General features: G+C 39.5%; 1 protein-coding gene across 4 annotated transcripts in view; it reads left to right on the top strand.

Moving 5' to 3' along the window:
- RFTN1 (raftlin, lipid raft linker 1) overlaps positions 1 to 26,455 on the top strand; it is a 102,495-nt gene that overhangs the window by 19,059 nt on the left and 56,981 nt on the right. For 3 of the 4 annotated variants that reach the window (XM_075083179.1, XM_075083178.1, XM_075083177.1), the window contains exon 3: positions 24,126 to 24,312. In XM_075083179.1, coding sequence (XP_074939280.1) covers positions 24,126 to 24,312 — 187 coding nt within the window. Of the gene's footprint in view, positions 1 to 12,503; positions 12,541 to 24,125; positions 24,313 to 26,455 lie in introns of all 4 variants that reach the window. The other variant, XM_075083180.1, reaches the window with a different exon arrangement.

Here is a 26,455-nt window from a genome sequence, read left to right as displayed (position 1 = left end):
TCATGCAAGTGTGGGAGTTGAGGACAGAAAAGGCATTTTTCCTATAGAGTATGTATTTTTATCAGAAAATTGTTTGCTGCAGAACATATTTGTTTTTGACTTTAGAGTTTACCATCTTTTTCTATTGGTGATCTCTGTATTACATTATGCACTTATTTGTGCCTGGCTTCTGCTTTCTGTTTCTCTTCACCCTTCACTAAAAAAAAACCACAAAAAAAAAACACAACCCACAAAAAATCCCCAACCAAACAAAAGAAAACAACCCCCAAAAAACCCCAAACCATCAAAACCAAACAAAACGGCCCAATTCTTAAAGCAAGTGTCTGTACGTCTGAAAAAAAGAACAGACCTTGCAACCCTGCATTTGCAGGTGTTAGTGTTTGATTTAAGACTAGCAAAAGCAATTGTTTCACCATTCATGAAGCTACTTCATTTCCTGTTTTCATTTCTGTAAGCAGAAGAACATAAATGAAATCAGTATTTGAGTTTTGTATTTCCAGTTGACCAGGTCTATCACCACCATCTTTTCCTCAGGAGTGATAAAATAAAATTAGCACAGCAAAATATTGTTAGGTTATTAATGTGATGTGATAGCGTGAACCAGAGTCTGTATAGATTGTGTACAACAGACTAAAACATTGCTTCAGAGGAGAGTAATATGTAACAGGTTCACAGCAGTAAGATGAAGAGCAGAAGAGGCCAATGGATTACTTCTGCCTAGCCCAGGTGCTGCTAATGCTTCCCCTTCGTTTAAGATTTGTCCGTGTGCATTTCCTATTCAACTTAATTTGATTATACGCACTTGAAAATATGCACATGATAAAAAGAATTGGCATAAGGGGCTTGCTGGATCTGGGCTTCAGTCCTCTCCATTAATGCAGGCGTGAAGAGATTAATTTTTTTGGCTTCTCTTGGTATTTCATTTTGAGCAAATTACAGTCTGTGGTAATATGTAACCCTTCAGGACTTGCCACTGCAAAGTCACAGCAAAATGAAACATTCATACTGTAGCAGTTTATAAAACCTACTTGTGTGTCTTGGGAAACTTGCAATTTGACATAAAAGGAGCATTCCATATGTTAGTACTTTAATAAATGCAATAAGTTACATCATAACTATAATCGCCTTAAAGAATTGTTAGGGATAATTTGAACTTCTTTACCATGATTGGCTTTTTAATAAAGATCCATAACTTGAGTAAAATCTGTTAGGCATGTTCTAGTTTCTAATATAAGCTTTGCATTCTATCATTATTGTGTATAGTAGGCTATACGCACACATCCTCTATTCTATATGTATAAGCATATCTGTATCTGTACATCAATATGTGCGTAACACATACGCACATGTTTATTGTATATGCATTTATATTATTGAGAGGGGTAATTCATGCAGATATGAACATTGAATCTTTTACTTTTTGCTTTATGGCTGCACTGTACGACAGAAAGTATAAGGAGCTTTATCTAAAGTTGTATCATGACTGTGGCAACTGGGAATAGGTCCTGGGCAGTCCAGTGCTCTAGCAGCTAGGTCGTGGCCTTCAAAACATCCTTCTCACTGAATCTAAAGCAAGAAGCTGGTCAATATTGTGAATTAGATTTCCTAGCCCATATCTTAACAGTTATATACCTGTAAAAGAGTTGTACATTTCACATACTTTCAAATGGAAAAAAAAAATTGCTGGTATTGCCTGGCTTCTCAAGATCCAACTGAACTGTGGCACTGCTGTTTTGTGTTGGAATAATACATTATAGGCTAGATGGAAGCTTAGATACAATATGGTATGTGTATTAGAAGTCTCAAATATGCTAACAAGCACACGTATGATGAGTTTTGGAACAGTATTTTCAACTGGTGATAGGAAACATAGTTTTCTTTTAGATGCTTTTATGGGATCTCAACCCAAATATATCTAGCAATGTAATAGCCACTTTTTCTACATGGATTTTGCATATGTAGTTGGGCAATGGGTGTGTGCAAATGAAAAATGGATTAGGGAGGGAAGGAACATCTGCAGGATATTTTCTATTTGTGTTCCACATTATGAAAAAATATGGGTGCTGCAATAGTCATGTTTGTGCTGACTTTCCTAGTCTGTACCTGTTCTTAGACTGAAGAATGAGTAGCTGTAACACTTCATTCTTACCATGCAGTTGTTGATTGTATCTACTGCATTAGCTGAAGCTTCTTCTTAATGTAGTTACTGAATTCTTGCAAGAGATGTGTGCTGTACATCACCCATACATGAATGTTGTAATTCACTTGTATCACGCAAAAATAGTTTCAGATGTGTCTAAGAAGAGTTCTGAACTTCCAAGAAACTTTTCCTATCTACCAGCAACTCAGGAATTGCACATCATCTTTCTGAGTGGCCCTGTCTTTTCTTTTGCCTCTGGCTTTGCACATCTTTCCAGTCTTCATGTGGTTTTCATCCTCCTGATGCTGTTCAAGAGCCAAGGAGCCAGACTTGGCAGCCTGCAAGACTGGTAGACAGGAATTTCTGATCGAATGGTGGAATTCTTCAAGCCACAGAGCCCTAATCCTGTTTTCTCAGAAACAAAACTTCCTCTGTGTTTAACTGGAACAGGAGATCACACAGTGGCTTGTAACTTTGAATAATAAATGCCTCATGGTTTTATTATGGGAGAGAAGTGATTAGGAACAATCTCTGTAGTAATCCACTTAGTTGTTTTACGACTCGTTACTACAAATTCCTCAACAACAGCCAGGTAAAAGATGATATGTAAAATCTATGCAATATTTTAATTTTAATGGGGTTCTTAATCTCTTACTTTGTAAATAAGTGTTGTTGTTTGGCTAAAATCTCATGCAAATGAAAGGTTTGGAATTGGTTAGTCGCGAGTGGAGGATACCCCCTTTTAGAGAAAGTGCGAATTGTTGGTGTAAGCTGCTCTTGACTGTGAGAAGTTGCTTTTCTTAACCATACTGAAAAGAAGACACTGAGTAGATGTACCTTGATTGCGTGGGATTTGTCTGTATTTATTTTTCTAATTTTTCTATATGAAAAATAATGAGTCTTTATTGTGATGGAAACAGAGTGGACATTTAGCTATTTCACATAACATAAGTGCCTTGGTGGGTTAGACTCAAGGGTCCACATAGCTTAACACTGGCTGGTATCAGGCTGTGCATATCTTAAGCCAGTAGTCTGGTGCAAGATGAGTAGAGACCCAGGCTGGAGCTGTTGCTTCTGGGGAGTTTATACAGCATTAAATGCATTTTGAGGGTCTTACTTTGGACAAGAGTTAGGTCCTCCTGTACACTGAAAATCCCACTACATGTGGCTTGGAGGAACCTGAAGGAAAGGTATCTGATGAATGTTGGCTTTCTGGCTTGCAAGCCCTTCTGGGAGCTGCTTTAGGAGGTGTCATTTTGTCCCAATGTCTGTCTCGCATACAATCACAGAATGGTAGGGGTTGGAAGGGACCTCTGGAGATCATCTTGTCCAACCCCCTGCTTGAGCAGTATACCTGGAGCGGGGGCACTGGACTACATCTAGGCGGGTTTTGAATATTTCCAAAGAAGGAGACTCCACAGCCTCCCTGGGCAGCCTGTTCCACTGCTCTGTCACCCTCACAGGAAAGAAGTTTTTCCTCATATTGAGGTGGAACTTCCTATGTTCCAACTTGTGCCCATTGCCCCTTGTCCTGTCCTTGAGCAGATGATTGTAGCTTGTTTTTGCCTCTGCCGGTGGTGCTTGTAAAGAGATTTCACATGCAAAAACAAGTCTAATTTCTGTTTCTACTTATGTTCCTGGATTGTTTTCTGTTCCTGCTTTTTCATACATGCTACCATTTCACCTGCTGCCTGATGACTTCTCTGACTTTTTTTGCCACTGGCCAAACAAAGATGGAATTGAGTATGGAATGATGAGCATCCTGCTCTAGCTGTGGCAGCTACTATGTGAGCACACCCCAGGTGAGCTGACTTCCTCCTGCTTCCTCCCTGCTTTTGTCTGAGGAGGAAGACAGAACTGTGCTTTACTTTCTTGAGGTTTCACTCTTCTGTGTGCTTTGCCCTAGATTACTGGAGGGTACTGGGGATGTGGGGCACAAGGTTGGACTGGTAGGGCTAGTGCTTGCCTCTCTGCACTGGGGATAGCATGGTGGGTCAGAACTTGCTGTTGGTGCAAATTACTACCATGACTTTGCCATCACTGGATGAAATTTTGGGAGTCTAAACTGTTGCCCTATGGAGTCCCATGATTGCAGAACCTCTTGATCAGTGGCTAACCAGTTAGCAATGGGAGGGCAAAATTTGCAGTGCGCAAAGTCATGATCAAGGTCTGCAAAACCATCCTCCAAACACTGCTCAAAACACTGCCCTTGCAGAGAGGTACAGCAGAGCTGAGTGTCTATCTATTCCCTAAATGATTCTTTCTCCTTTTTTTTTTTTTTCTAATATCAAGTACAACAGAATCACAGAATGGTAGGGGTTGGAAGGGACCTCTGGAGATCAGCTCGTCCAACCCACCTGCTTGAGCAGGCACACCTAGAGCAGGGGGCACAGGAACACATCCAGGTGGGTTTTGAATGTCTCCAGAGAAGGGAGGTTGTGGAGTCTCCTGGGCAGCCTGTTCCACTGCTCTGCCACCCTCACAGGAAAGAAGTTTTTCCTCATATTGAGGTGGAACTTCCTGTGTTCCAACTTGTGCCCATTGCCCCTTGTCCTGTCCTTGGGCACTATTGAAAAGAGCCTAGTCCCATTGTCCTGACACCCACCCTTTAGATATTTATAGGTATTTATGAAATGCCCCCTCAGTCTTCTCTTCTCCAGGCTGAACAAACCCAGGTCTCTCAGCCTTTCCTCGTATGGGAGATGCTCCAGTCCCCTGATCATCTTGGTAGCTCTCTGCTGGACTTGCTGAAGGAGCAGTACTCCTAATGTGGTCTCACTAGGGCTGATGCCTTTGGCTAGTGGATCAACAGCCCTCAGGTAAACTAACAGACTTAGGACTGGATTGTTCACTAAGGAAAAGCAGAGCTGAAAAGTAGCAGCAGCACACCATGCAGGGAAAGGGAGGGTTGAGGGTGAATCTTGTGCCCTGCTCTTCTGAGAAGTGACAAAGGAGAGAGAACTGACAAAGGGAAGAGTGATAAATTTTGTCCTCTTGCTTCCCTGGCTTGGAGAGGAGAGGCTTTTAAGGACAAGGAAGGGAGATAGTACAGGCTGATTAAGTCCTGCAGTATGGAGATCAGCTCTCCCCTATTCTCAACAAGAAAACATGCATCTTTCCCTGGGAAGCATCTGTTCCTTCCCTGCTTCCTTCCCTTTTAGCTTGCAGAAGAAATGGCCTGCCAGTCCTGTTCCTAGGCTTTTGGCTGAAGCACCCCGTTCAGAGCAGGACCATGCCCTGACAGCTGCCTGATAGGCTGTCAACACTCAGCTGACATGTCAGCTCGTATGAAGCTCCAAAGGGTCTTCATAGCCAGAATCCTTCAATCCTAGAAACTGCCTCCACACTTTCCCACACAAAAAAAAAAAAAAAAGCAGCAATCAAGATGTCTGTCAGCCTTGTGATGAGCTATAACATCCCTAGCCAGGCTCCCTGCCATAGCTTTCCTGCTGCTGCACCCCGGAAAACGTGGGTGCTTTAGGTTTCTCAGCTGAAAAAGTGGAGTGGGAAGCACAGCTGCAGCTAAACAGCAATGGATCAGCAGAAGAGTTCAAGTAATACCTTTGCCAGCTTTAGTCTTAGAGAAGACCCACATGTTCCGAAAGTTGTAAGGAAGTGAAAACTGCAGGAGGGAAAGTGGGGTATGGAACTTCTGTGGCAGGGGCAAAGACAGGGAAAAAGGGTGATGGGGTGCTGATATGGCCTTTACCAGAAACATTCTCCAGTGCCAGTAGACTGGCATGTCTGTATGATTAAATGGAACAAAAACTAAAGAGCAGAGCCTGGCTAGGGCATCTGGCACTGCACCTACAGTCAGGGGGAAAACACGAGAGCTATGCAACCTCTGTACAGGCTGCATGCTGAAATGGGGAGAAAATGCAAGTCTGTACCCGATGTCCTTCCAGTGAACAACATTGCCTCCCAATACAACATGACTCACCCGTACTGCGGGCTCTCTGCAGAGCATTGCACGCAGCTGAGAGATGTTCCAGGAGCAGGACCATGCTGCTGCTGCTGCTCCCCTAAGGGGATGTGTGACCAGCTGACTTTTGATGAGTGCAGAGGGAAGGGAAGGGCGTGGCTCTGTCAGTCTTTGCCACCTATTGCTATGTCTTCCAGAGAGGTAGAGTGTCCACCCTGCCCTGGACCCATGGTGTTGTGGGTCATGGGCATGGAGACCCCAAACATTGTGCGTGGTGCCATCGTTGTGTTGTCAGCCACTGTGTTCCCCTGTGTTTGGACAGGAAAGGGGCTTCACCGCAGCATCTCTCTGTGTCTGGAAGCCTAAGAGGGCTGTTAGTGTGACAATATGCTTTGCTCACTTTGTTGCCAGGGTAGATGTGAGCACTTATGGACGGTGGAAAGAGGCAAGGTCTTCAGAAAGGAGGGAGTATCAAGAGGAAGTAGACAGGTAAAATAGGGAAAGAGTATCAAGGGACAGGAGGAGCTGAACGCACAAGCTAAAAAACTTGAGGGTGATGGATGACAGTAAAAACGGAGGGACAGATATTATTTGACTTGTTAAGAGAAGATGTGGCGTTGCACGAGTTTTCAGTGTTTTGGGAGCCTTCTGTTGCCAGAGGTGTGTCTTTTTGTTGTGTTGATACCAATGAAGCCTGCAGGGACTGCAGCTGTCAATCTGCCAAGATTTGCTATTGAGTTCTGCCTGAATAAAACCCGTGGCATTGTGTGCAGACAGACACATGGTCTTGTACTGAAGAAGACAACTTACGTTTCTGGGTTCAGATCCCTTTTGGGTCTTTCATGACAACTTGTTTTGTTTTTTTTAATCAAAGTGGTATGAAAAACCTTCCCTGAGTGTGTCAGGCATTTGGTTACTGAACAGGGAAAGGTTACTTTAAACCTTAAAATGCTATCATTTCTAGGAAAGATCAACATTCAATTTATATTTTGTCTGAAGAATAACCTGAGAACATTTAGGTAGTTTAAATCTATCATGTCTGTTGTGCCTGGAAACTTCAGGATTTCTCATTTTCTTTGCCCAGTTCTGTAAATAGGTAGAATTGTTGCTTTAGCAACAAGCATAATTGTGACTGCAATTTAAATTAAGGTTTTGAATATTGTACTCAGCAAAATAATGTAATTTACAAGCCTGGATGATTGTGTCTCGAGTCTTAACTGTTCTTCAGGTTAGTTTTCCAGCATTTGCGCGGGTTTTGTATGTGAATGCCTGACCTGCCTTTTCTTTATCTTGACTTTGTATGGAGAGAGGCGTTGATCTGGGTCAGTGACAGTGCATTATCTACATGAGACCTTTGTTTCCGTTTTGTTCTTTAGTGCCTGAATGTATGTGTACAAGTGATAGGTTGCCTAATAAGTGTTCTATCTGCACAAGATGTAAATGTACTGCCAAGCAAAATTTCAAATTGGGCCTGGTATAATGTGCTTTTTTTGCATTAGGTCTCAGTTTAATGCTGCATTCCAGATGCTTCTGACACCTGCTTGCTGGTTTGTGGCCAGACTGCAGCAATCTCAACTCTTCAATGTAATTTCTTGGTGAAATACTGTTTGAACGTTACTGTCTTACAGCCATAACCTATTACAAAGCTGATAATGATTGATCCAGGCCTCCAGATGGTGGCCTTTTCTTTAAGTGATGAGGTAGTCTGGAAAATGTTCGTGGCTCATGTGGAGGACAAGAGCTTTATAGCATTTGCTGAGCACTGTGGTAGTCTTGCTTCCAGTTCCCAAGCTAGCTCCTTTTGGCGCTCGTTCAGGTGTCTTGGCAAAACCCTGGCGTGGTTTGTATATTTTTGCCCTGTACCTTAAACACTACACACAAGTCTCAGTGACTTGGTTTCATCTTATTGCAGTCCTACAAATACGTGATATCCTGTCCTTAAGAGGATTCCAGGTGACATAATTACTGCATGAAATTGCAACTTGCTTTCTGTGGTATAACTTGCACACGCAGCAAACTCTTGGTTTGTGTGCAGTCATGCTTTTGCAAATGATTTGATACTTGTGGCACACTGTGCTATGTGACAAACTTAGGATCAGCAGCACTGTGAGGGGGTTTCCCAGATATGAGGTGACGTATAAGAAATTTCAGCTGAGTCCAATGCTTACTCAGCTGCTGTAGCTAATTGGTATGGCTTTTACTGGTAAATAGTAACCCATGCATTGTGATAAGGTTTTGTACAGGAGCTGTAAGTTTAAGGGCAATTGGTTTTTGCAAATCCTGCTTATTTCATATAAATGGAGCTCTGCTTAGTTCAAATTGTAAAGAACTCTCAGCTTCCTTCGTTTCCTTCTCCCCCCAAATAATCATCCTCTCAAGTTGAGACTTGCACTGATTAGCTACAGATTCTTCTTGAAAGTAACAGTCCTTTCAAGGTGAAAGAGAATCTCATTAAGCCTTTGCAGTGAGCTGCAGCTCTTGATCAACACACAGAAGCCAAGCTTGACAGTCATCAGGTGAGTTAAGAACTGCAGAAATATTACCTGTCTCTGTTAAAACAGTCACCAGTTGAAAGAGTTCATCTCAGTCTGATAATACAGAGGCTTTCGCGTATTATGTGGCACGTAAAAAATTAAAGACATCAAGGATATGAGAAATCCTAGAGATGCCATGTGTTTCCAAATGAATTGATAAAAGGCCTTAAATCTGAAAGAGAATGAGGTATGAGGTTTACAAATAAATAGATGGAATTTTGAGAAAGTTAGAGGTGAGCCAAGGCATGGTTACTGGCAAAATATAAATAAACAGCAGTCCATCACTATAGTTCCTCGGTTGCTAAGCCCTCTATTGGTGTTCTTTTATTTGAACGATTGTTTCCTGAATTTCTTAATAACAACTGATACAAGAATTGACAAATAGTGCTAAATTACATGGGTTAATTCACCAGTAATTATTGTACAGATTAGTAGTAAGCAAAAAAAATAACACAATCTTTTATCTCAAATCACAAAACAAAAGAATGAAAAGAGTGACAGAATAAATGGTCTTTTGTTAAGTTATTGTCTCATGAAGTTTGGAACTGTGTCAGAACTGCTTTTTTGTTTTGTTTTGGTTTTGTTGTTTATTTACTAAGGAATGCTCAGCTCAGATGCAGCATCTGTCTTTCTCTGCAGTCCTTTTTCTACCCGATCTTTCCAGCTGGGTTGAATGCCTTGATGAAGCCTTTCAAATGATCAAATAGATAAAAATTGTACATATTCTGTGGGATTATTTTCATTGTTCTTCACCACATGTTCACTGAATAAAATACTTTATAATTGTAAGACTTTGTTGTCAAGCTGCACTCTTGCACTACTTGTCGGCTTTGTTGTTTGTTTAGGTTTTTTATTATAGTAAATTTTGGGGAAAAACTGGTCTGCTTATCAACCAACTTCCAGGGAACCCTTCCAGAACTGTTGGTGGAAACTCAGACTATTTTATCAGTGATATTTTATTATTAGCCAATAGCAGATCTGGCCCTAATTGACATACAGGGACTTAGAAATTATTCTCGGTTTTGCAGAATATGCTTGGGAATGGAGAAAAGTAAAAGTGTCTTAAATGTGGGCTGTCATATGATTAGAAGTCAGAGCCACGTGAGGCTGCTTGTGACCTCTCTTTGCATTGCATTATTAGGAACAGTGAGAAAACAGTGTTAGCTAAGGCATAGGGCCACTGTGCTTTGCACACTTTGCACAAGGTACTGGCTGTGCTAGCAGTGGCTGACAAGAATAATAGTGGATAGTTTTGTTGTTGTATATTGGCTGTGAATATGCATCATGATACACCACTGTGCCACCTATAAAGTTTATTTTATATTCCTTGTAAAAGGAACTGAGAAATTGACCGGTTTATTTGCTTCTGTATTTTATTATTTAATCAGTAAGAATGTGCATTTATGAAACTAGTTTTGATGTCGCTAACCCAAAAGGGATCCTATCCAGGGGGTAAGGAAAGGCTTAGATCTTAAGATTGTCTGCATAGTGCTTTTTAATTACCACCTTCATAGTGTGAAAGAATTCCGTCCCTGTTGGACAGGACATCTGTTACACCTTTATTGCACATACTTACTACTATGGGATTAGATTATAACAACTTCATTAACTCATAAGAATGAGCAGCTTTGAAGGTAAGGTGTCTCTGCTTCTTGCCTTTTAATTTCCAATAAATGTTTTAGATGTAGCACTTTTTCTGACAGAACTACACTGAGAAATAAAGGTAAAATGATGCCTTCTCATGAACATTTGAAGAAATACTCTTGCTACTCTTTGCAAACAAAATTGCAATAAAAACCATTTTATTGCAAAATAAAAAATTAAAAAAAATAATTTGACTTTGGTCGTTCCATTCTAATGATGCTTGAATTTGCAGCCATTTTCCCATGACCTATATTACACAATAGATTTGCCTACTCTCAATATTACTGTGTGGGAATTCTTCACTTGAAAAGAGAAACTGGCCACATTTTTCTGAAACGAGGGAGTAGGAGTTCAAATTCTGGAGAGTGACAGGAAAATTTGCTCTAAGCAAAAAAGCAGGGTTTTTTGCCAAGAAAAACTTTTTTTCTTTAGTAAATCCATCACCCATGCTCTAGCAGACTGGCTTAAAAAAACAAAACAGTACTTTTGGGAAGTGCTTTGTTAACTTTTAACAGCCTTTTCCACTACTCTTTGGCTTTCTATCAAACGTTCTTGCCAAGTTGAAGTGATGTGGTGTGTTTGGCAGTGACATACTACTTTTAGGTGCCAGTGGCGAACTATTGCTTGTAAGTCTTTTTCAGTATTCTGTGAAAGCCTTATCGCTGTTAAATACACCGTTAGAGGTGTTACAGAAGGCAGTATCCCATAGTACCTTTTGCAGGATTTTCTTTTCAGGTCCTTATTTTTGGAGGTGTTTTTGTTTTGTTTTGTGTGTGTTTTTTTTTTTTTCCCCGGGGGTTTGAAGGTGGTAGTGCGATGGGGCTTTCTGTTTTGTTTCTGAACTGGTTTCCTAGGGAAACAAGAGTTTAAAAAGGCTCACAGTCTGTTTCATTCCTCCAAATAATTATAACCTGACAATTTAAAAATTTCTAGCCAATTGCTTTGAAAGACAATTAGGCTGCTCCTAATTTTGTGAAAGCTGACAGGGTAGAAGACAGAGACCTGTGTTGATCAGGGAAAGGTGAGGAGAACTAAGCCACGTGCACTCTCATTAGTGACAGCTCGCTGGCCAGCGAGCTAGTGCATTGCTCCAGCATAGCCACAGAACCACTGTTTCTCATCAGTTTGAGGAACCAAAAGGGTGAGAAGAAAAAAGAAGGGAAATTTGAGGCTATGGCAGCCATGAGGTTGGAGAACAAAAGCCTCATTGGTGGGAATCACTCTTCATTAGCTATGCTGGTGGGAAAAAAACTTGTATAATAGCACTATATATAGTGATACAGGTAGGAAAAAGTCAGCAGAAAATGTTCTGTGCAGTACTGATTTTCATCAGATCTTTAACCACCTTTGTGTACCAATAGAGTGGGCAAGTCTAGAAACACATTGACTGTAAAGTAGCTCCCCTTCAGCATAGCTGTAACTCTCGCTTGCCTCATTTCTGAAGGACGTAATTGCCTAATTCATTGCAAAGTAACTGATCCATCTGGTGGTTCTAGCTTTATATCTTCTGGAATTAGTTTATGTGGTCATTCTAAAAACCGCAGGCGGGGTAATACATGGCTCTTCCACATGCCAAATTCATTAGGAACTGTTGGGGAAATCACTTGACAGGGATTACTGCCACCCTGTATCTTCCTACATTCCCATGCAAATCTTCGGGTGGTTAGGTATATCATTGGAGGGAGGGTTTCCTGTGACAGTTTTAAACAGTGAAGATCCGGATCACAAGATCCTCCTCTTCAGGCCTGTTTTGCTGCAAATATCAGAAAAGCTTTACTTCCAACTGGATTGCCCCGTTTGATGCTATGGGGTAGCTGAGAAGCTGCGAGTATAGCTCAATGGTGGTATTGAGGGAAAGTCTTGTGAGGGTGGTATGAAGTCTGCTGTGAAAGGAAAATTTAAGTCCTGCTTGTATACAGACACAGACTCCTCGTATGAAATTCACATACCCTAACAGAAGTATTCGCAAAATTTGCAACGTTGTGAATATATTCCCGTTATCAATACAACTGAACAAAAATTAAAAGTGTGGGGCAGGAGAGCTGAGAGGAATGGTAAATACTTTCTGGAGAATGTTTTGCATTTGGTTTTTCACTGCAGTTCCCCGAGCAGGCCTAACAGTTGGAAATGAAGATAGATCTAATTTACTTTTTATTCCTTTTTAAAATTTGGAGTTTTCCTGGAAAGTTCAGGGGAGTTAGATGGATCAGTTTTGTTTCTGTTTATAATCTAACAGCTGTTTTGTGTTCTGGGTCTTGTATAGGTGCCCATGGAAGTGTTTGTCTTAGGATCACTACAAGGTAATATGTTTTAAAAAAAAAAAGTCCAAATGCATTATATCTCCCTTTCCTCTGAATTTAATTTACCTGCCCCTGAATATCTCCTGTTTATATTGAATTTCACCATCTGCCATTCTCTTGCCCAGTTTTCTTTTTCAAACATAGCCAAATCTGGGGCCAAAATCTAATTGAGAATATACCTTCAAGTAACACTGCTTGCTTAGTTACACAATGCATGTTATATTTTTTGGCTGCTTTAATGTTTATTTAGTTTTGCCAGTAAAGCTAAAAACAATTTAACAGACATTTATGAAAAATTACATTATTTCCCAAATAGGGGAACTTGATTTAAAGGAGCACCGAAAGAACCCTGAAAAGTTACATTTTATGTTATCTTCCAAATGAATAAGATGCATAATTTGGAAATGTCTTCTCTTTATCTGAAAAATAAAGTATTTCAAGCCAGGTTAAAGATAAAATGATGAAAGTCACTATGATACTTTACTTATTCTAATTTAAAATATTAAGTGTTTAGTATTTACTGCTGCCTTTGGAAGAAAAGGAATGTTATTGGTTGATGCAGTCAAGAAATGAGAACATCTGAAATGGGGTGATATATGGACTTTAGTGACAGGATTGGAAAAAAATCAATTTCTAGCTATTAAAAAAGTAAAACAAACTTGGCACACAGTGTCATCCTAAATAAGATTTTACAAGAAAGACTGAAAACACTATTATAACAGAAGGGGAAAAATGTGTGTGAAACACTGGAGATTTAAAGTGAAAAGAAACAGAAACCAGCAGGTAATATTTGAATAAAGCCTTCAAGCATTTATAAAACTATCTGTCCTTTTCTGTATATATACTGCAAAGTGCTATGTATAAAATATATATAGACATGACCTGCCAAGAGGATTTTGGTTTCCCTGGAGACTATCAGCTCTCTGTTGCACAGGTTGGCTTGGGGAGTAAGAGCTATCTTGATAAATCCAAACCTTTCTTCCTGAGGTTATTGGATACATCGGTGAATTTAGATCTTTGTGTTGAAGGCCGAATTTATAAACTGCAAACTTTTAAGTGTTCTTTCTAATTTCCAGTTATTTCTCCTGGCATGTACTTATGCTATGCAGTAATTATCTTGTGAATTGGGGCGGGGGGGGAACCCTTTACTTTAATACTTTGATGGCAGTTTTATCTACTGTTTGTCTGAGCTGTGCCAAGTCTTTGATTTTAATCACAATTTCCAGCATATCATGAAAAACATATCAGATCGTAGTGCATGTATTCAGCCACAGTTACTACTGTTGACTTCTTTCTCCTCCCTCTTCCTTAAATGTTCTGAAATCCTCTTGACATTTTTCAGTTTGGAAACTAGGCTTTGATTGGACTTATTAACTAGTATCTCGTGAATATGGAAAAAATTCCTAATGTAATGCATGCAGCCTACTTTGTTCATCTGTGCTTGATTAAGATTAAAACCAGTAATCTCAAGGTTGTTCTCAGTTGGTTTGGATGGAAATATGTAGATTGATATATGAACCTTTCTGCTTTTTAACTCCTTAAAGAGACAGCACACGCAGGTTTTTGACTGTAGGATATAGCGATTTGGAAAGCTTAGAAATGTTACAAATTCCATTTCAGAGGAGATTTTTCTAATCTAGCAAAGTATATCATAAATTCTGCATAATTTGGAATTTTAAGTAGACAATTTTTTATAATCTTCTGAGGGTATTATCTGTGCTTTTTACAGTTCTTTTACTGCAGTCTAAGTTTGCTTGTTGTAAAATTTGCAAAGAATCCAATGTTATTTCTTTGCTATATTCTGCAGTTCTAAAATCTGGAATGAAAATTTGCCAGAAATATGGAAAGAACATCAAGGTGAAGCATAAAACAGAGAAGAACAGGGGGAAGGGAAAAGGAGGGGGTAATGCCTGGAAGAAAAGACATATATGTATCAAAAAGTATGAAAGGGAAAGGATGAGAAGATTCTGTAGGCTGCAGGGTTAGCTGTGAAACTTGCAAGTGTTCATTAGTATTGCCGATAAGAAAAATGATGAGCACATTAGCTAGGGAGGGATCAAAGCAAAAAAGATGCATCAGCCCGCCAAATTTTATGATGCCACCAACTTCTAAGATATCAGAAGATCTCTTCAGTAAGTTTTACTTTTTTTTTTTTTCTCCTTGGGTAGTTTTTTCTTCCCTCCCTTTTAAAGGATTTGACTACTGGCTACTTGTTGTAAGAGGACATAACTTGCTGCACCACTGGTGGAAGTGATGGGAAATCCTATTTCACTACTTCTTAAGCTGTTAAAATGAATGGCGTTCAGTGTTTGACTTTGGCAGCTTAAGTACTGCTGTCAGGAGATTAACTTGGTGTCTAAAGGCTTTAGGGCAGGGAACCAGTACTTTTTTGGGGGTTGGAAATAGATGTGAATTACCATGCTGGCCCCTCCTGTAGTTCAGAATTAACTCCTCCTCTCCTCTGTAGTTCAATGTAATACTTGCCTTTTGGAGCTTGTACAGATGACAAGTCTGTATGAATAAAATATTGCAACTTTGAACACTTTCTCCTTTTGGTTAGACATAATTGGAGTTTTCTTGGATTTGTGAAGTGTAAATTATCTGTCTGTCTTGTCTCTGTGTTTGGTCTGCATCAATTTAGGAAGTAGAACCAAGCAGGAGGGAGGGACAAATAAAAAAATATCATTTCAAAGAGCTGCTCAAGTACAGAAGAGATAGGATTTGGTTCGTTTTTCTCTGCACAGTTTAAATCAGATGTCCCTCCCCTTGTTCTTTTTCTTTCATTTTGCTTTTTCTGCAGTCATTAACCCTTCTTGCGTCTAGTAGATGGTCTTAATTTTGCCCATTTTGCGTAATTCTTCCTGCGGGCTAATATATGTAAGCCATGAGTCATGTAAGAAGCGTTTGTCGATTTATTTAGGTTGCTAAACTTCTGTTTAGTGGCTGGTGGTTTTTTTTTTTTTTTCATTTAGTGGAGGTGATAGCTTGGGTATTTTCTTTTTTCTGAAACACCAAAAATGAAATCATCCCATGTATAATCACGTCATGTTTGTGGCAAACGTACCCAGTTCTTAAGATATTTATCTTATGTTTGCAAGGTACAGAAATGAAACTTAGACTGGACAGCAAACAAGATAAGTCAAAGATGCAATGAGATTAGACAACACAATTGATTAGATGAAGTTGTCTAATCTTATTGCATCTGTGAGTTATCTTAGTACTTTCTCGATTTCACTAATGCACTTATCTACTGCTTCCTAAAGGAAAGAAAAGAATGTTGCTGTATGTCTGTGTGTACACATACACGTATATGCACAAATATATGTGTGCATACACGTATATACACATATCTATATTCATACTTTCAAAGGGTATATATGCAGTTTCACAGTCTTTCTGTGGCTTTTCCCCTCACTACCTTCTTAAGATAGTGCTCTGCTTTTGAATATTTTTGAGTTCCATTATTACATTTACACTAAAAGTAAACACTAGGAGCTTATTGAACAGTCAGCCTTCATTTAAAGTCCTGATTTCTCTTCCGTATTCATTGTTAATTTCTTTCATGGAGACATTTATTGTATTTGCCTTGAAGATTGAAAAAAAAACCACTGACAATGTCATTTAGCATAACCAAAAAAGCAACGTGATATATTAACATCCAGTCTTGCCTCTGCCAACAGCCTGAACAGTAATGGACCTGGACTGTCTGTCTTGTCTTCAAAATGAAAGCAGCTCTATCTACACCTCATGGAAGCTCAAGCTGTATTAGGGAGAGAGACTATAGTACAGCTTGCATAGTTGTAACTCCAAAAGCTTGAGCTTTTAACTCATTAAATTCTAGCATTAATGTGTTTCAAGTAATTAAAGCTGTGTGATAGTGTCAGAAGCACCATGTATTTTGCTTTAGCATTTGTTTGGTAGGCTTTAGTTCAGAAACAATTATTTGGAATTCACAAAACTCACCAGAAATCTGTTTACTGCTTTGTGTTCTCTAAGTTACATTATTAGTGGGTTTGCCTTTATTTTCATTGGAAGTACTCAGATTCTCTGATAGGTTTTTGTTGTTGTCGTTGAAAAGAAACTGTTTTTGGGTTGAATGAGGAAAGAATATAGTTGAGTGAGAGTAACACAACTGCATTGTTTTGCCATGCAAGCAATTTGTGCTGCATAAAAGAGAGTTCCTCAGTGTTTGAAAAAGAATGAAATTTTGCAATAGATGCCTTAATATTTTTTTGTTTGAGATTGACGCTGATTGGGAGTAACTCTGTTCTCCCAGGATCAGTCAATAGTGTTTTGATAATATTCAAGTAACAGCTTGCTTTCTTCTCTCCAGAGTAACAAATTGGCCTTACCAAGCCTTAATAGTTGGAAAGGATGATGATCTGGATTCCTTCAGCTGCTCCAGACCAACTGCTAAATAAGTCACTGAAAAGTCCCTGAAAAACTTTCTTATTTATAGCACAGAGAGGGGATCTTTTCCAGTCTGTGCTGCATCAGTAGACAAAAGCCAACACTTCCCAATAGTTTTTTACCCTGCACCTTCCCCCAGGTGAGTTCTGGTGTTCAGCTGCCTCTCTGCAAGGAGCTGTGGTACCATTCAGCGCTCAGGGCCTGCTCAGTTAAACCCGAGGACTTTGGCAAACCAGAAAGAGACCTGACAAGGACGGTCCTTCATTTAACAGTCAGTGTTCAGCTTGCAGAAACCAGCTGCTCAGGGCTGCACTGGTTTGCTTGTGTATCCTAACTGTTGTGAGTGTGTGCCTTCTGTCACTGAGATTGTACCTTCCAACAAGAAATCACAGTTCTAGTAATACAGGTAATTCCAAAATTTAGAGTGGAGTAAAAATTCACAGAACCACTGAAAAAATGCTGCTTGTTTAAGCACTTTGATCATGTGAAACATTAATGCATTACTTCTATTTAAACTTCTGAATGTTATCCAAATGAAAAACTTTGCTGCATTTGACATGGTCCTGTGAAATGTTTTAATGCAGGTGAAACAGCATCTTTTTACAGTGAACTTTCTAGTTAAATTTTTTTGACTGGCCCTAATGCAAATATGACGTTTTGCTCTACTAGAACTTAGTCTGCTATGGATTTTATTTCTTCAAATTAAATTAAAGTTGCTGGAAAGGAATTAATATAAATTAAGAAACAGCAATACTCATACTAAATAAAGGAAATGTGCTTGCTTTGGTATTCTACAAAATGGTCAGGGCTGTTATAAACAATCATAAGCATGCTCGGGAAGCGCCCTGTGTGAAAACATGGGAAATTTTGTGGACTTGGGCCAGATCGATGCGTTTGCTCATTCACGTGCTCTATGCAATACTTTCTTCCCACGTTATTGTCTTCGTTCGTTGTTCCTATTTAGCTTCCTGCCAGCAGACATGCAATTACGACAACCTTGGTGGGATGCGTGAAGCATGAGCTAATGCCATTTTCCACGAGGCGGTCACTAAAGGCAGGAGGTAAATGGCCAGATCTGTTATAAAGCCCTGCAGGATGCCAGTGGATGGTGTTAGGGTAATGGCTGTATTACCATATGACCATAATTTTGCTTGTACCTTGTTTTTATCTTCATGCTCATTGCTAGATGTGTTAAGGACTGTAGACTCTAACCTCTGGCCACCATCCAGATTCTTTCAGGTGGTCTCCTACATGCTCTGCTGAGTGCAGGAGGGAGATTGGAGTGCTTTAGAAGGACAGCAGCAAAAACTTCATGCTGGGTAGGGAGCTGCGTGGAAGTACTGAGTAGGAGTGACTAAGTGCAGACCATGCCTGAATGTTTGCTCCTTTCTAGCTCACAGGCACAACCCTGCTCAGGGGCAGCTTTGAGCCCGCAGCAGGGAGAGGGAGAGCTGTGCCATGGTTACCCTTGCATCCCTTTTCTTGGCTGCCCTCCTCTTCTGAGGGCTCCACAGGCTCTCAGCTCTCCTGGGGAGGAGACATGAGGGCTTCGTCCTTCTCCAGGTGACTCACAGGGAGCTGTAGCTTTGCACAAGGGCGTGCAAAGTTTGCTGTGCTGGAAGGAGGAGGTACAAGGAGGAGCACGAGTGACTCTGTAGTTCGTTGGCTCTGCGAGCCTCAAATGGCAGTGGCTCACAGGAACAAGCACAGGCTTGGGAACTGCCTCATCCTACACTTTGAAAAAGATGACAGTTACAACTGTATTTCCTGAAGGGTCTGAGCCTGCTGATGTGCGTGAGGCCTCATCAAATAGGGGTATTGTGCTTGCGGCTACCAGGGAACTGAGTTGCTGCATCACTTAATAGTCTGCGTCCGGTGAGTTTGCCAGTCTTCCTTTTTTTGTTTCAGGCCCCATTATACACCACGCTTTGGGTGTGTATTGGTGGAAAGTGTTTTCTTCTGTACTCAGTATAGACAGAGAGCGTGTATGATCTCTGTACACACCAATTTGATCTTTGGTTGTTCTAATGCAAAGGAAAAAGTCTTACTTAATGCTTCATAGTAAATTGAGGAACATTACTTTGAAAGTGCAGATGAACATGAAAATTTTAAAAGGAAATGGAAACTAGTTAAAAGGAGTCCAATACATTTCTGGAGAATTTTCATGTGTGATGTGAACTGTCTTTAAGGGCTCCATCAGTCTTTAACAGCTGTGACTGGAATAAGAGCATAAAAGCTTAACCGGGAAAGCATGTTAAAAAATGAAGACCAAAAAATCCCAACATCTCATTTGTTTTGTTGGAGTAAGCAAACTAAGTAAACACCTAACACAGGATAATAGAAATTTAGAGTAGAATTGTATGCTTGTCCTTTTAAATAAAGTATTAAGGATAAGCACTGAGAAACTGACCTAAATTTGACCCTGAATTTGATCATTTCAGTAAAGAGAAATTAAATAAATGCCATTTCAGCATGTAACATTTTATTTTTCTTGGAGCATAGTTATCATTCAAGTAGAAAAAAGTTAAAAACCAATAAAGTTTGTTAAAACAGACGTTTTCATAAATACAACTAGCAGGAATGGGAATGGAAAATTACTGCTTATCAAATAGAATACAGTTAAAAGTATCTGATTCTGTTAAGTATATATATTATATAAAGAGGTGCTGTAGTTGATGCTTGTCTTTAAGTATGGGCTAACAGACTAATCCATGCTTTATTTCATACAGCATAATATACCTTTCTTATTTAGAAGCGTTGGGTTATAGCATCTCAGAGAGACGCAAATGTATTGTTTTAAAATATAAAATTAGCCTACTTATTGTAGACAGTTGCTGTAACTGTCTTTTCTCTTAATATTAGATCAGAATATGTCAATGTTTTTAGCATGGACCACAGCGCAATTGTCAGAGATGCTTCAGTCTGAAGCTGGTCGGTGGCTGTTTGATCTCCGTGGTAGCAGCCCTGGATGATCCACTGGGAGGGAAAGCGGAGCTCTTTAACACAGGAGGAACTAGTTGTCCTCAATACCCGTCTCCCCAACCATTTTTCTCAGCCTGCTCTCGGTCCCTTGGGATTCCATTGGCAGACCACACCGCCTTCCTCTGTTTCCCATAAATTGCTTTTTGAAGCTGCAGAGATGACTCCTTGCAAATATACATGACTCAACCTGTAGGTTTTTTGTGTCGACTCAATCCTTTTATTGATTTTTCTGTGGCAAGATGGGGACAGTGTGAGTGTTTGGTCAGGTTTTTCCATTAGCAGCAAAGAATGCAGAAGTCCCTAGACCCAGGAAAGTCACCTTACGGATATCAGTTGTGTAACACAAACTTCCTTTTCTTTTTGAAGGATTTCTAAGCTGTAGTTTTCTGTATGTATCAAGAGCATCGCTGGAAGTGTTTTCAGCTTCAATTATCAGTCTGGCAACAAACTAATTTGCCTGGTAATCGGTTCCAAAAGCAGCCAGTGCTTCTATTTCCACTTTCAGCCTTCGCAAAATTGAAAAACACAGCATCTGTCATTTACAAGTTTCTTGCACGCTGGTCTAGATGTAGACAGAATAAACAAAGGCAGCTTTTTAGATCAGGTTGTGAAGTGCAACAACAAATGAGGAAAGATGGAACAGAATCTAAAACTTAGCGTTAACTGCATTTCGAGAGTAACATGGAGGCTGCTAAAAGAATTCAGCTTTATCTTTTGGCACAATAGAGGTTTATAATAAGCACTAGAGTTACATATGATTTTATTTTTCATTTGCTCTTTTACCTTATACAAGTCCCTGTTGGACATAAATTTGATTTTCCTTTTTCTTTTGAAAGTGGCATGACTAGAATTCTCTTTTAACAACTAAACCAAAAGTTTTAATGGATTTTATTGGAAGTTGTATAAGGTTTTCTGAAAAGGTTAACATTTTTCTAAGGTAAAGGAAAGACTAGATCAACAACTGGTTTCATAAATTAGGCATTTTCAAGTAGGTTGAACCTACAGGTATGCACGTGTATTAGCGGAAGAAATGATTGAAATCTTATCATTTTAGTTTGAAGACTGTTGAATGATGGATGTGACTCTGCAGGAAGGTGTAATGTCCTTTTTCAACCTACTTTTGAAGAGAACTGTATGATTGTTAGCCTAACTTAATGCCCACTGGAACAAATAACTTATAAAATATCTAGAGGATGATGAGTAGCAGGGATATCTGGGGAGGAATTTGCATCACACAAACCATTCTGTGTGTGGGAGAGTAACAAGAATGCACAGTACAAGTCTGTAGATGCAGGAAACTCATGTAGACCTTGTGGGCATCAGTTGTGTAGGTACTGTCTTTTCTTTTTGAAGGATCTCTAGTCCAAGGAGAAATTAGCAGTAGTTCAGCATCAAACTGAAAAGATCTGTTGACTGTCAGGCTTAAAATGGTTCGGTCCAGTGTGTGTTAAAAATCACCATTTTCATAAACTGTTCCAGCAACAGACAACTGAGTATGTTTATTAAGGTTTGCCAATCTGATTGGTGCTGTTTGCACTGTGGAGGTTAGAATCCAGAATGGCCCTTGAAAATTCAAAGAAAAAAATAAAAAAAAGCCACTCTGAAACTCACTAAGGGCAGAGACATTTGGCCACTGTTAGTTGTGGGGAAAATAATTTCTTCCCCCCCTGCAAATGATGCAAACTGATATGGGACGTATAGTAAGTACGAAGGAGCTTTTCCATCCTACGGAGCAGTGATAAGGCTTGTGCTGGATCACTGTGGTGAGGCTTAGGTACTTAAAGAAAGATGTGGACCAACTGAAGAGGGTGAGGAGACAACCGTCAAAAATTATCTAGAAATCTAGAAAACACAAGGGAACAGGAAACATTGAAAGGACTGAGTTTCTACAGTCTAAATAAGGTAAGATTAAGGCATGATGGGTATTGGGAATTGTAAAATGCTGATGCAGAAAAGAAATAGTCTAGTGAGTAAGTAGCAATCTTGAATTTCAGATAGGGAAATCTATGCCAGGAAAAGGTTTTGAATAGTAAGAATAGAGAAGTACTGAAACATGACTTAATGGAGCTTGTGGAATATCCATTACTAAAGGTTTTTAAAAATAGATGAAAAAAATGGTGAGAAATAGCAAACTAGAACTGATCTGACCTCTAGGTAATAGGATGGACCAGCCAGATGATCCCTCCCAGCTCTATTTTCTATTACCTTTCTTTTTAATCATCAAGTGTACATCCCAAGGCTCCAATTACATGCATTTTCACACTTTCCCCTCGTGTTTAGCTTTTGGGAGGAAGCAATCTCTCTCCCGTGTTAATGACTAAACTTTCTACTAGTTTTACCAAGGCATTCTCAGGAGAATCCAGATACTAGGTTCATATGCAAGGCAAGCATCAGTTTTCACAGATGACTGTTAAAAATTGGAGCACCATTAGCAGAATTAACATTACTGAACAGTGTTCAGTCATTGCATTGTACTCAAGTAAAACCCTCATGTAGAAAGGTATTCTGGCTTTCATATTCTTTTAATTAATTAAACTATTTGCTGCGTAGTCTAAAATTTTTGTAGTTTCTGAGCCACAAGAGGGGAAAAAGGAGTTCTAAGATCTGGGTTTCTTTCCCCATTTTGATCCTCAGTAAGGTCCAGTAAGTAACAGTTGGTATTATTATTTATTATGCATTATTCATTGGGGCATCTCTTTTTATGACTCTGAAATGATTTGTATGCTGTTGTAGAAGGTAGAGCCCTATTGTCTGTCAACGTACGTGTTGCTTGGATTTCTCATTTTATTTGCAAAAATAATAAAAATTCTGCATCTTATAGTCCTTGGTCAAAAAGTTCCATTATCCTCTTCTGGAACATGCTCTTATATGAAGAAAAAGCATACCAAGCACAGCTATTCTATTATTATTTAAATTATTCCTCTGTATTATTGGTTTTGAATATTTATTAGTTTTCTGATAACCTCTTTCATTATTCATAGAGGGTAGCCACACAGTTTGATGAAAAAAGCAGTACAATGAAACCTTATTTTGCATAGCTGGCGTCTTTCATACAAACTGTTCTCTGGTGCTTTTTTGTTTTAATGAAGGCCTGCAAGGTGCTGGGAACCTCCTTCATGGGAACATCCCCTCCGTGTTGGTTTGAGTGGAAGGGGAAACCATCCAGCATCTCACCACCCTGTACGCTCTAGCATGGTTAGGGATGAAATAATAACTATCCCCCAAGAGAGATGGAAATGAAGAGGCAAAGGTCAGGAAAGAAAGATGTCTTTTCACATAAGATGTGAAAAACATATGAAGAATCACTGACACAAAGAGAATGGAAGGTGGATTTAGGTGATTCATGGGATTTTCTTTCGAAGCCCACAAGATTCCAGGGAAATAAGGGCAATTGCTGAACTGACTGCAGTATCTGTGTGTATGTTGAGTGTCTGACAGGAGTCATTGTCAGATGCTTCACAGGAAGGCATAAAACCCCACAACAGGCAGATGGGAGAAGGATTATTTTCATGCACTACGTCTCATCCTCATGTCTAATATATATAGGTTTGTGTAAACCCCGAGTTATAAGGTTCAGCGTCTATTCTAAAAGGTTTCTCATCACTACACGTATGCATTGCTCTTAGCGTTATTGTTGTCAATATGCCTACAAAGCACTCTTTAGATGTATTGGTAGATACTTGGTCTCAACAGCATTTTCCATCAGTGATCTCTTAGTCTGATAACATGGTTTTTGTGTAGATAGATGCTTCTGTTTATTGCTTTTGAATTTGACATGTTCTACCTTCAGTGACTATCCCCTTTATATTGCTTGTTATTGCTTTATATTTTTGACTCATGGCTTGCTCTCCTCAACTTGCATTACTATGACGACTACTAAAACTTAGAATATCTTTTGACTGACTGCCCTGTTTTTATTAAATCCTCCACTTTATCTCTGCCAGACTATGTAGTGAATTTGGCATTTTAAGTCTCTGACTTTTTGTTTAATTGCACCAGTCTCTTGTGCGATCCAAGTCCTTCTCCAAGACAGCCTGCTTAAAACCCGAAATACAAAATGGGCCTCAGGAGAGGTCAATTTTTGTGTTAATATTGTAGATCAGTGTGAAGCTTGCTTGACTCTGAAGAGCCTGGATTTTAAAAAACATGATAGTTCAGTGTAGGATTATTGACCAATTTCTTTTTGCTTCCAGCTGAGCTGCAAGGATCGTCTGCAATCAAGCTCTCCTCTTTGCGTGATCTTCCAGCTCAGCTGCAAGAATTGTACCAGCAGGGCTTCGTCTTGGCTGCTGTCCACCCTTTCGTGCAACCAACTGATGAAAAAGAGAAAACTCCCCAGGAACAAATCTTCAGGGCTGTGCTTATCAAGAAAACAGAAAGGTAAAGCACTTCCAGTGAACTGGGATGAAAATAGACAATGTGATTTCCTGCTGAGTTTTGACCTACATCAGGAAATTATAGCAGTTTACTGTGCAAGACTTGATTTTTTTTTTAATCTTTTTTTTTTTTTTTTTTTTTTTTCTTTGTGGGCTTGAATAGGCTTAACATGTTCATCATGTTTACAATTCTCCTGCAGTTTGGCAGACGACTCTGAGAATAACAAGTTGAAATATGCTCTGTATTTTGGGATGTGTTGTCATGAGAGGCAAACAAACAAGGCCTATGCCTGACAGTTTGTGAGGATGATCCTACTGGTACCCCTTAAGAATTTATTAGATTAAATTAAGTCAGAATAAATGTTTGCTTAGAAAAGGCATATCTTGTGTTTAGACGGTTACAGTTAATGCAATTAGTTTGAGAACTGTAGTACTAATGCATACTTCCTAAATTTATTTGTAGGCTTTAGGCCCTTCTTTCCTCTAAACAATACAAGTTCTTTTCATTTTTCAATCTGTGCAAACTCTTTAAATAAAAAGATGACTCTCCTGCTTTGTTCAGTCTCTTAAAATGTATTAAGAATATTTTACATAATCAAAGCCTGAAGATGAATAAACACAGAGGAATACTGTTCTTTTATGTTTTAATCTGATTTAAAAAAAAAAAAATCAGTGGAATGTGCTGTTAAGTAGTCCAGAAGGAAATTAAACTCTGAATACTTAAAACATATATCTATGATTTTTAGTGATTTTAATGATTTAAAACATAATTTAACATTATCTGACCACCCACAACTCGGCAGCTACCTGTGTTGTTGCAGCCATTCTGTGCAGTTTTCCTACATTATTTGCATTCTCAGTCTGCCCCTTTTTACAGTGGCCTGTACTGAAAGCTGGGGGATAATTAAACTTCATTTGCTGATCCTAGTCCCTCTTTTTGTGCTGATGGTTGAAGGAAGGACGTAACTGTTTGTAGCAAGCTGAATGGTGGTTTTACTTCAGTTTTAAAGACTTGTCTAAATCTGGTAATCAGTTGGTAGCAATTAGAGTCAAACTTCAATCTGTGACCTAAGGAAGAAGTTCTGCATTTCATTACCAAATATATGTAGGCATTAGGTGTCGCAGAGAATTTTAGCTTCTAAAATAACTCACAATTTGCCTTGACTTGCTTTTAATTTTATTAATACAGAACTGCATGCTGGCTTGCTTGATATTATTTAAAGGGTTTCCAGTTTTATGGTCAAAACAGAAAATGTTTGGCTGAACAGTGGACGACTTTTGTAAGATTGGGCTGAGCTTGCCTGATTCTGGGGCCTTGCTTTTCCTGCCTACAAGATACACTACTGCAAATACTGAAAGCATTTACATGCATGAGTTTGCAACGTTAAGTAAGCGCTTGAGCACTTCTGCTGGATTGGGGACCAAGGGTTTAGCATCTTCCAGGACTGAGCTACGGAGACACGTCAGGGAAAAGCAGCATCCTTCTCGGCAGAGCAACACGGTCTTCAAGCCAGAGCGCTCAGTGTGTTGCTGCTGCCTCGGACTGTATCCGGTAGTTTACATCTGTGCAGAATGATTGTGGAACAGGACAAAATCTTAATTGCCTACTCACTCACTTGGGTGCCAGTGTTTCACACACTTTAGACAGCTGTAAATGGCTGTACAAAATTGAAGACAGTAGAGAGTCTTGAACCAATTATATTTCCTTTATATTCACACTCCATTTCTTTGCATTTGCTTATCTGTCATTTCTGACTGCCTAGGGAAGCGGAAGAGACTTGGTGCAGTGGGAAAAACCAGACAAGTACCAGAAAGGGAAATGACATCAGTTTGGTGTTTCATGTAGTTTAAATGTTCCCAAGTTTGGCTGAGAGTATGGGAGAAGCTGCTTCCGTAGTGTGTGGGTGCAAGGAATGTTTGCATTGTCAAGCACAATGAAGAGGGATGGGTTTTGCACAGATTTCAGATGACCATGGCCTGCACAGAGACCAGCTATATTTGAACTGTGAGCTTATCCCGTTCCACTAACAGCTTGGCAGAAAAAAATATGCAACAGTAGAGGGGGGAAAAAAAAGACATACTGTTAAATTTTTTTAATTAACCTTTCTCATTGCACTGCTGATAAAGTGATACTTTTTCACCAAGGA

This window comes from Phalacrocorax aristotelis, chromosome 2 (assembly GCF_949628215.1).
Source record: "Phalacrocorax aristotelis chromosome 2, bGulAri2.1, whole genome shotgun sequence".
Classification (NCBI taxonomy): Eukaryota; Metazoa; Chordata; class Aves; order Suliformes; family Phalacrocoracidae; genus Phalacrocorax; species Phalacrocorax aristotelis.
The sequence above is the reverse complement of the archived record's forward strand: the minus strand, read 5'-3'. Positions and strand labels throughout refer to the sequence as shown.